General features: G+C 41.1%; 1 protein-coding gene and 1 pseudogene across 1 annotated transcript; one reads left to right on the forward strand and one right to left on the reverse strand.

The window, feature by feature from the left end:
• Positions 1–302: 302 nt before the first annotated feature.
• On the reverse strand, positions 303–2,968 carry LOC124991019 (cullin-2-like). The gene is given in 3 exon segments (XM_047561652.1): positions 303–2,023; positions 2,025–2,831; positions 2,833–2,968. Coding segments are annotated over 3 exon segments (2,229 nt in total). The 5' UTR covers positions 2,952–2,968; the 3' UTR covers positions 303–720.
• A 1,153-nt stretch (positions 2,969–4,121) lies between these two features.
• Positions 4,122–6,164, forward strand: LOC124991376 (cytochrome b-c1 complex subunit 2, mitochondrial-like; annotated as a pseudogene).
• The last annotated feature ends 4,976 nt before the right edge of the window (positions 6,165–11,140 follow it).

Raw genomic sequence — 11,140 nt, forward strand, 5'->3', positions numbered from 1 at the left:
CCTTGTGGGTGCAATGGAATTGTCAGTGAGTGAGTGAGGACAAGCTAATTCCAGAGAGGTTGTGATAAATTTTTTCTAAACACCTTGTTTTTGTGTCATACTTCGAAACCAAGAACAAAATGATTTACAAGAAGGAGAGTGAAGTCAGTTTCTCGAAGCCCCTAATTCTAGCCAGTGGATGCTATTGTCCCTTGAGTGGGCAGAAACAACACATCTATTAAAATACTTTCAAAACTTTCATTAAACATCATTCAGAAATGACCAGGAAACTTCTTTTTTTTATTTCTTTTTTTTTTTATTTGACAAGCAGCAATATCATGTTTGTCATTTTAATGTAGATACAATTATTATGTTATCTGTCATATTACAATATTTAAGTTTTTATTTTATGTCCTTTAAGATACATTAAAAAAAAACACATCAACTGCAAACGTGAAGGGGAGAGAAAGCATGGTACCCAACCAAATTTCCACATTTCAGCAATATTTCACTCATTCTCTTAATAAAGTTTTAAGAAATGTCATAATGACATGAGCTTGAAATATCTCTAGGCATTTTCTTTGACGTTCATGACGTGGCACTGGTGATGTTGTAAACAGCAGAAAAACAGGGGCTGCCAAATGACCAAATTATGGAGGCACAGGCCTGCTTTTTCCCACAGGAACACACCGAATGGTGATGGCAATGATCTTCTCACACCCACACTGGAGGAGAGCAACATCACGCCACATAACTGTATTCATCTGCGGACGCTTGGCTGCGTTCAATGTACTGTTTGTCTATCAGAACTTCAATACATTTCTTAATCATGCTGATACTGGGATTAAACCTAGCTCTTGATTGGCTAATAACCTCTTGAATAAGCGCATTGTGCCGAAGCACTTTACGTGCTTTCATGATACGAACTATAGCAGTTTGAAGATACATTTTCCGGTCCTCATCTACAGCACTTCTAGTCTGCTCCATTTCCTGTGGTGTATCTTTCTGCATTGATGTAGTAATTTTAAATTTTGTTCTTTTACTGCTGAAGTTCATATTTAATGAAAATGAAGATTCTACATCGATGTCTTCCTTTTCTGAATCATGGTTAATCATTTTCACATCAAGTAATGATTTGATTGTTTTTGTCAGTTCCTTTTCATTCATTTGAGTGCTGTCTCGAAGCTCTTTATAGCTGACAGTTTCACTGTTGTTAAAGGCAAGAAGAACTGCCATTTGGTATGTTGTAACCATAGCTACATATGGTTTGCCCAAATAGTTCATTTTAACTTCACCTGTACAGAGATAATGTAACCATGTAAGTTTCCTTCCACTGAAATGCTGGCTATAAAATAATTCAAACATCTGTACACTTTTTTCTAATTCCTGGGGTATTGCAAATGTAGATGAAGGAGCCTGAGTAAGAGGCCATGCACCAGCCTGTAGAACATATATTTGAAAACTAATTCCCAAATTTATTACTGTGTCTTGGTTTTTGATAAAATTGTTGATATTGTTGAGATCGGCACTGACACTCATATCTGTATACATCCGATGTAGCTTGCTGGTAAACTCATAACCACAGGCTTGCTTTAACTTATTGATCATGGCTTCTTCAGAATCCATAGACATAGATAACCCATGAATTAAACGTTTTGCCAGCATTCTTGCATAGAACTTTTGAAAAACATCCTTATCATCAATATATTTGAAAACAGTAATGAAACTTGTAAGTTTGTCTTCTACTTCATTCTCAGTCATCCCTTTTGCTGACTTCTTTAGTAAGTTGTCACAGTACTTCGCAAGCAATTCAGGTGCTTTGCAGACAGACTTGGGTTCTCTGTAATTTACAACTGATGTAAGGGCCTTATCCAATGCACTCATAAAGTGTTGATCACCATTCAAAACAGTGTTGATAGGTTGAACAAATTTACCATGTACTTCCAAAACTGATTCCACAAATAGTGTTGGCAGGTTTTCCTGAGTAAGATTACTGGTTGCTCTAAGGCCCTCATCATGGATATGATTTTGCAGCTCCTGAATCATGAGGTAAACCCGTGGACACAGCACGGAGTAAGACATACATATTTGCCATGTCATTTTTTTTCTCTTGTCAAATAATATTATGACATTCTGCATGTAAGAACTGTAAGTGGTCTGCTACCATTTGTTGCTGACATTCATGAATCACTTTAGTATATGAACTTGGATGTAAGCATTTTTGACATTGAATTTCTTCATCTTTTAATCTACCTAGAACCTTTTTCATATACTGTGAGCAATTTGATTCTTGTAATAAATTTGAAGCTTCTTGTTTGTAATACTCTCATGTTTCAGTCAGAAAGGGAGACTCAAAGATTTCCTGATAAAACTTTAAGGGAATTTTTTTCTTATACTGTTCAACATGAACAAAGGAGTTAATAACCCCATGGATTACTTTCTGGTTTGGGTCTTCTCCACCACGATCATTTTTGATTTCTCGAAGCAGCATTCGGATAAGGATGGTCTGAAGTGGTCCAACCATCAATTTCCTCCACATATCCAATGCTAGCTCTCCTATTTCCATAAGTGGTTCATTCATATCTACACCACCATAGCCATACTGAAGGTCAGCTTCAGTCAATTTATTCTTTTTAATAAACTGGGTGTTGAGATACCTATATAAGCAATCCATATAATCTGCACCCTTGCTGTATTCTTCCCAATACCTATGATACATAACAAGTACTTGTTCTTCAGACTCCAGTACTCTCTTGTGCAAATGCCGGATGTGATTTTCCAAAAAAATCTTAGTTTCTGTATAAAGTCTTTCTCCAAGAGGTTCAGGATAGGCCACACATAAAGCATAGATATGAGAAGCGATCATTCCACGTTGCTCTTTCGACATATTCCAACATGACAACTGCTTTGATTGTAGTTAGGAGTTTGTTCCATGTTTCATCAAAATCTACTACTCTTGGTTTCAAAGACATTGTGCGAGTTTAGTGTTGAAATAGTTTGCGGAGTCCAAGGTCAACAGGTGATGTCCTTCCTCTTATCCTTTTTATCAGAGTTCAAAGGGGGTGCAAAGGATATCAAGTCGCAAGAGGCAGGGAGCATGTATATCCAGGAAACTTCTTGAATCCCCATTTTGATGCAAGAGTCTTGATTGAAGGGTTCTTGTTGGTGTTCTTTTAAGGACAAATCTTACTAGTAAGTTCCTATCATATATCATTCTGGCTTCAGCTCAAGGTTTTTTTTTATTTGCTTTTTATTTTATCTTTCCAGAATTTTATTGTTTCCAGTGATCCCAGAAAAGTATCATGCTTCATGCAGGCTCTGGTTATTTTGTAGTCCTTCATAAGTATGAAGTAGATCATGCTCCCAGAAGTGGAAACCTGCAGCACACCTTATAGAGTTAAAATGTGGAAACAACCTGAATGTCCATCAGTAGGGTGGGAGTTTAATGAATGATGGAGCATCATTACAGTGGAACACTGTGGAATAGTTTAAATCAGGAAGAGTTGGGTGGGGTGTGATGGTACACACCTACAGTCCCAGCTACTCAGGAGTCTGAGGCAGGAGGATGGCTTGAGCCCAGAAGTCCAAGGCCAACCTAGGTAATATAGTGAGACCTTGTCTCTTAAATAAGTAAATAAAGAGATGGACCTATGTGCAATGGCACTGAAAATCTCTAATATATGCTGTTAAATGAAAAAGCAAGCCAAGATTCTATGCAGCATGATTGAATGTGTGTATTGGAAAAAGCCCAAGTCAGCATACATGGAAGTAAATAAATAAAGGTTGTGGGAAAAAAATAAAAGAAAGAAATAACCAGGAAAACTTGTCTGTCTCTGGTCTCCTCAGATGTTTTGTGCTCTTGTATAAGAAACTCAATCAGAGCAGCCATGGGAGGAAAGAGAAGCACTCTGAGAAAACCAAGTTTATTTTTACAGCCCACCAGGCAGGGCCATGTGGAGAAGCCTCAGGGTGGTCAGGAGGAAGAAGACTGGGGCAAGCGGCAAACTCAGGCCCACTGGGATTTATGAGGCAAAGTTAGGGCAGGGCAGGGTGAACAGTTTAGGATTTGCTCATTAGAATAATTGTGGTGGGCTCTGGGCTATGGGGATGGTCCTTATTGTTTGATACCTGGCCCTGGGACGATGAAACAGAGGAACGTTTTCTGGGGTTGGGGGTAGGGGCATGTAGGGTGTGGGGAACAGATAGAAATGGTCTTCATATAACATCAAAGTGTGGACTGAGGACTTGCTAATTCTGTACTCTAGTTAAAAGAATAGAGTTGAGGGTATGGCTCAGTGGTATAGTGCTTGTTTAGCATGCATGAGCCTGTAGATATGAGGACCACAGCAATTTAGGAACAGTTCATTTGCTGTGTCTTGTACCCAGTTTAATTCAAAAGGTTCTTCATCTTTTAAGATAACCTGTGGAATTGAAGCAGTTGGTGGTTAATTAAATGTGACCACAAGGGAAAACAAGGCTCATACTGTGGAGTGCCGGTGGGATGAGGTAGATATTCGAATGGAGTTCCTGCTCAATGTCACCACAGCACTAGATTTGGGAAGTGGCTGTCCATCAGTCTCAGCTAAGGATTGACAAAAGTGTGACTTTTCAGAATCTACAGGTTCATCACTGTGAAAATTTGCATGCCACAGCTTACCAGAATGCCTTAGTTAATTTCTGTATTGTCCTGACTATAGGATTGGAAAAGTGATACCAGAAGAGTTACATTACTTCATTCAGAACCACTTTATGAGTGCAAGGATGACTTTGATTGGACTTGGTGTGAATCATCCTGTTTTTTTTTTAAATTATATTTTTATTTTTACAGACTGCATTTTGATTCATTGTACACAAATGGGGTACATCTTTCTGTCTCTATGGTTGTACATGATGTAGATTCATACCATTCGTGTAATCATACATGTGCATAGGGTAATGAATTCTGTCTCATTCCACCATTTTTCACACCCACCCTCTCATTTCCCTCTACATAATCTAAGTTTTCTCCATTCTTCTCTCACCCTCTACCCCCTTGCCCCCATTATATATCATCATCCACTTATCAGGGAAAACATTCAGCCTTTTGTTTTTGAGATTGGTATATATAAACACAATGGAATATTATTCAGTCATAAAGAAAAATAATATTTTGGCATTTGTAGATAAATGGATGGAATTGGAGAATATCATGCTAAGTGAAATAAGCCAATCCCAAAAAACCAAAGGCCAAATGTTTCCCCTGATACATCATCCTGTTTTAAACGTTTTAAAGCAGTTGCTAAACAGTTTCTCAGTGTGAAGGGTGGGCTTGATTTATCCCATGCAAAGGCCAAATATTGTGGAGGTGAACTTTGAGAACAGAATGGAGACAGTCTTGTTCATTCTGCTGTTGTAGCAGATAGTGCTGCCATAGGAAGTGTAGCACATGTGTTCACTGTTGTTCAGCATGTCCTTGATATGCTGGACCACGTGTCAAGAAAGGCAGCAATGCTACTAGCTCCTGTACCAGGCTATTGCCAAAGGAAAATCACCAGTCATTTGATGTTTCTGCTTTTAATGCCAGTTACTCGGATTCTGGGCACTTTGGAATTTGTACTATCCCCCAGGTTGCAGGTGCTAGAGATGTTATCAAGGCTGCCTATAACCAATTGAAAACAATTGCTCAAGGAAACATTTCCAGTGAAGATATCCAGGCTGCTTAGAACAAGCTGGAAGTTGCATACCTAATGTCAGTGGACACTAGACTTCCTGGATGATGTTGGATCCCATGATCTAGTTGCTGGTTCTTTTCTTTTCTTTCTTTCTTTTTTTTTTATTAAATTTTTATGGTACCGGGGATTGAATCCAGGGGTGCTTTACCACTGAGTCATATTCCCAGCCGTTTGTATATTTTACATAGAGACAGGGTCTCATTGAATTGCTTAGGGCCTCGCCAAGTTGCTGAGGCTGGCTTTGAACTCATGATCCTCCTGCCTCAGCCTCCTGAGCCACTGGGATTATATGCACACACCACTCTGCCTGGCCTAGTTGCTGGTTCTTATATATCACCATCCATCCTCCTTCAGCAAATTGACTTGGTGACTGATGCTGATGTCACAAATGCTGCAAAGCAGTTTGTTTCTGGCCAGAAGTCAGTGACAGCAAGTGGAAATGTGGGGCATGCACCTTTTGTTGATGAGTTGTAACACTGAAGCACACATTGCAGGGGAGAGAGAAGAATGTTTCATGAAAGTCAAAAGTCTATAATAATTTACCATTTTTTTCAATAAGGTAAAACATCAGAAAATATAAATGCAGGCAATTACTCCCTGGAGACTGAGAGTCAATAAAACATTCTGCTTAAATGTTAAAAATAAAGAACTTAGAGGAGGAAATGTTTATTTTGGCTTATTGTTTCAGTCCATTGTCACTTGGCCACATTACTTTGGAGTGTAACGAAACAGTCCATCATGGCAGTAGTGTGTGGTAGGAGTTTGCTTACCTCATGGTAGCCAGGAAGTAAAGAGAGGGAGAAAAAAAGGACTGTGGTCCCAATATCTCTTTCAAGGGCACAGTCACAGTGACCTAACTTCCTCCCACTAGGTCCCACTTCCTAAAGCTTCCACCATCTCCCAATATAGCACCATGGTCCAGCATCCAAGCCGTTAGCCCATGGGCCTTTTATTAAAAAAAAAAATTAATTTCTTTATTTGTTCTAATTTGTTGTATATAACAGTAGAATGCATTTACACATTTTGATAGATCATACATAAATGGAGTGTGATTTCTCACTTTTCTGATTGTACATATTGCAGGATCACATTGGTCAAGCAGTCATATATGTACATGAGGTAAAAATGCCTGTTTCACTCTGCTATCATTCCTACTCCCATATGCCTTCCCCTCCCTTCACTCCCCTCTATCTAATATAAAGTAACTCTATTCTTCCCTATCCCTCACCCCTTATTGTGAATTAGCATCTGCATATCAGAGAAAACATTAGGCCTTTGGTTTTTTGGGTTTGGCTTATTTCACTTAGCGTGATATTCCATGGGCCTTTGTGGGACACCCAAACCATAATGAGGACACAGAAGAATCAATCATGGCATTGTCAGTGCCTGGACCTGGCCAGTGGGATGGAGTCCTTCTCTGGGGGTGGGTAGTGAGATGGGCCAAGAATGGGAAGGGCACATCAGCAGTTGTTTGGACTAACAAGAAGATTCATCTCCCAGGTTCTGAAGATCCAGAGACAGTGAGGGAGCCATTGGGTGCAGCAAAATTGCTCACAGCCTAGCAGAGTCACCCACTTCATGTCAGCTACCCACTCAAAGTCCTCTACATGAAGATCTCTACATTAAACTCTTATGGGTGTATGGAAAAATACAACAAGAAGGAATATCCCATTATCAAAAGACAGATCTGGGTTTAAAAAATTTTTTTTTAAAAATTTGATAGTATATTTTGACATATTATATATACATGGAGTATAATTTATTCTAGTTAGGATTCCATGCTTGAGGTTGTACATGGAGATCTGCATTTTTATGGTTTTTCCTTTCTGCCTCTGCTGCTAGGATGGAGAGTGCCATTTGGATTGTACAGACTAAAGTCCCCCTTTTTGACTCCTGAAACATGGGGAGTCATAAGTGGACATACCAGGAGAGTTCTAACATCCCTACCTTGTAGCAACTTAACCTCTGGGTTTTCAGAATCTGGCTCATGGCTTCTTTCAAGTAGGGACTTGTCAGGTGTTGGGGTAACTGAAGAGGAGAAAGAATTTAGGCCCTGAAGTTAAAAGAACAAGAGGAAAGAGAGAATATGGAAGGAATTGTAGGGAATTGAGGCCTGATGATGAACCTAGAAGTAAGTCTTCTCTGCCTGACCGTGTGTTCCAAACCATCTGGGAAGTCAAGAAAATATGGTTCATGGCCATTTCTTTGACTCAGATCAATCCAGAAGAGAGTCACTGGGGAAATTGGGGATGGCTGCCCAAGAAGATGGAAAGGGATACATGGGCTCCAGTGGGTAGGACCTTCCCCAGACCAGGATTAACTGTCTTTCCAGGTCTCTTGGGAGATCTCGAAAGTGATTTGGTTCCCAGGATCATTTTACCCCGTCTCTTTTGAACTTAGTAACCCCAAACAGAGCTAGGGGCTGTGTGCACAGGGAATCTGGTTCCTTGTCTAATTAACTTCCATTAGCATAGAAGCCAGACTCGAGTCCCCAAAGACCAGTGTAGAACCAAGCAAATGAAGTTGTTTTTCCACCTTTACATTTTCAGAGGGAGGATCTTTCAGAAGGCAATTTGGGAACATTTCAACTTGAGATTCGTAGTTAAGACTAGAAGTAGACAAAGTAATTATAAATGGATTTGACTGAGATAACCACACTCTGAAGAGCCCTGTCCCAATTTACCTAAGCCCTGCCTGCTTGAAATGTCCACTGAAGAACATCTCTGGCCACATCACACTTTAATATTTATAAAAGGTACACCATCCATTAGTAATTAAACCCTGTGAGGTTGGAGGTGGGGTAGCTCAGTGGTAGAGTGCATGCTTAGTATGTATGAGGCCCTGAGTTCAAACCCCAGCACCAAAACCCAAACCAAAACCAAACAAATACAACCTGTGAAAGTAGAGCTCACCTTCCTGTTGCCCACCATTCTCTTTCCAGTGCCTGAAATATGGCCAGTAAATAGTTACTGAACACATGAATGAGGAATTGAATTGAATGAATGAATTCCTCTGTGGATGGTTTCTTATACCTGGCCAGTTTTGGCTGTTAAAAAATTTTTTTTTATCTCTTCCTTCAATCTCCTCCTTGCAGCTTCTGCCCCTTTGGGGTATACCACACAAATTGCTTTTCACTTCCTCAGAGGTTTGGAATAGAAATATTGCCTTATCTACCTTGTTGTCTTTCCTTTAGTGAATTTTCTCTGTTGGGCTCAGTATCTACAGCTCCTTCCACATTCTCCCAAGACCCAGTCAGTATCTTTATTTTCTTTCGTGGAACTGGTCCCAGGTATTTGTACTCCCTCTGCTCTTTGAAGGTGCTACCCAGAAATGTGTGCAACACTGTGGTGTTCCCTGACCCCTCTGCACCCGCCACCCCAACTGCCCTATGCCCTGGGACCTGCCTTATCTCAGGATTGGTCCGTGTTGAGAGTATAGACATGAACCCTTGCAACTTCACATGTTTATTTTACAGAAGAAACTTATGTCCATTGAAAGTGCAGTACTAAGAGGGCTCTGCATAAACAGGGGAGGCCAGGGGAAGGGGTCTGCTTCTTGAGAACTCAGGTATCCCCTTCCATCTTTTGATCCTATCATCATGACAACATCTTTCTCTCTTTCTTTTCTGTGGTGCTGGAGATTGGACCCAGGACCTCTTGCATGGTGGGCAATAACTCTACTACTAAGACAGGGTTTTACCTAGGCCTACAAATTAGCTGGGATTACTGGTGTGGCTCACTGTGCTCTGTTAGAACACCTTTCTTTATATGGTGGGCAGCCAACCCCCTACTCCTCAACTCCTCAGTAACTTTCTTCTGGACTTTTCCATTGAGGAGTCTTTCTCCCTGAATTCTATCTCTCCTTCCTTTACCTAAGGTCCAGGCTCAGCACATCCCCAGGTCCCTACGTATGCCTCGCCCCACTATATGAAGTGAGCTCCATACTTCCTTGAAGCTCCAGTGTGATTAATCCCTCCCTGCATTTCTGATCATCAGTTCCCTTTGATGTGTACAGATCTTGTCTCCAGAGACTAGGAACACTTTATTTTGTGGACAGCTACAGGGTTCCCGTCAATGAAACTCCTGCTAAAGAAGCTAGGCCATTCATCATTTATTCATTCAATGACTGAGGGCTGAGTTTGCTTTGGGTCAGGCATGTCCCTGGTGCTGGGAACACACAATGAACCCTCAGGCAGGGAACTCTCCTAACAGAGTGATGAAACATGCCCTACATGCCAGGGTCATGTCAACTTGTGGGAGGGACTGGATGAGGTTTGCTGAGGAAGACCCCTTGAGTCCTAGGACAGGGAGAGGCCAGGCTCCTCCTGAGAAGTTGGTGATGGCTTTATAGAAACTTAATTATTTCATGATCACATTTCTCTTTTCTCTTTGGCTACTGGGAATCTTGGAGAGCGGGTATTTTGAGTTCCTAGGTCCAGAGTCTCCTAGGTCCTCACCTTTACTGTTGTTCCTTCTTTGGCTTCTGCTTTTGCTGTCTGGGTGGTGTACAGGTCCTATGACTTAATATAATCTCATTGGCAGCCTTGTCCATTCCTAGAACAATTCTGGGTCTGAAATTGTTGCTATACAGACAGACATTTTACTGGGCATTCATAATTACACACAGAACCTAATTACAATGATAGAATGAACTCTCTTCTTCCCCAAGAAGCTTTGAGGCACCACTACATTAAGGCTTGATCACTCACCTGCCAAAGAGAGAAAGCAATCAAGGGTTTCTTAGTTGGGTAGATGCCCCTTTTCAGGGAGGTGGCCCTGGTGGTTGTGATTGGAGGTTCCTGGGCCCCACCTATGGTGTTAGAACCTGATGCCTCTACTTTCCAGCTGTCTGACTAGAGATAAACAGTTAAGCTGTTTCTATATTGTGGATAGGCCTGGGGCTGACCGTTGTCCTAGGTGTGGCTTGAGTTTGGCTCCAGCCACACTGTCCAGTTAGTGCTCAAGTGTTATTGAGCCCCTTCTCTATGCATTGTTGTATGGATCAGGTGAGCACTGCACAAACCAGAGCAACTTTGGCCCCTGTGACCTCTGCATGGCCATCCCCATGCCTTCTGAAACCACCATTCCCTCCAGAACTGAGGCCATGGTAAGAATGACCTTGATCACCCCTCAAAATCTTCCACACTCCTGGGAGACAGCAGTGCCAACACAAACAGCCTCCATATCTTGGGGATTTTTAAACAGTGAGTCTTGAGTGTAAGATATAAGAATAGTTCATATCATCTTAAAGGTCAACATTTCCTTAAACCTTGAAGAAAGTGTTTCACCACTACCAAACACAAGAGATGGTATTCCCACTAGCTCTACTTTGAAAATTCTTTGAGAGGACCACAAACTGTTAGCCCAGTCAGGACTTGATGTGAGAAGAGTAGTTAACCAGAAGGGATGCTCAGCAGATGATGAATGTTCTTTACAGTGGGTTTAGTGGCC

The sequence above is a fragment of the Sciurus carolinensis genome, chromosome 8 (genome assembly GCF_902686445.1).
Source record: "Sciurus carolinensis chromosome 8, mSciCar1.2, whole genome shotgun sequence".
Classification (NCBI taxonomy): Eukaryota; Metazoa; Chordata; class Mammalia; order Rodentia; family Sciuridae; genus Sciurus; species Sciurus carolinensis.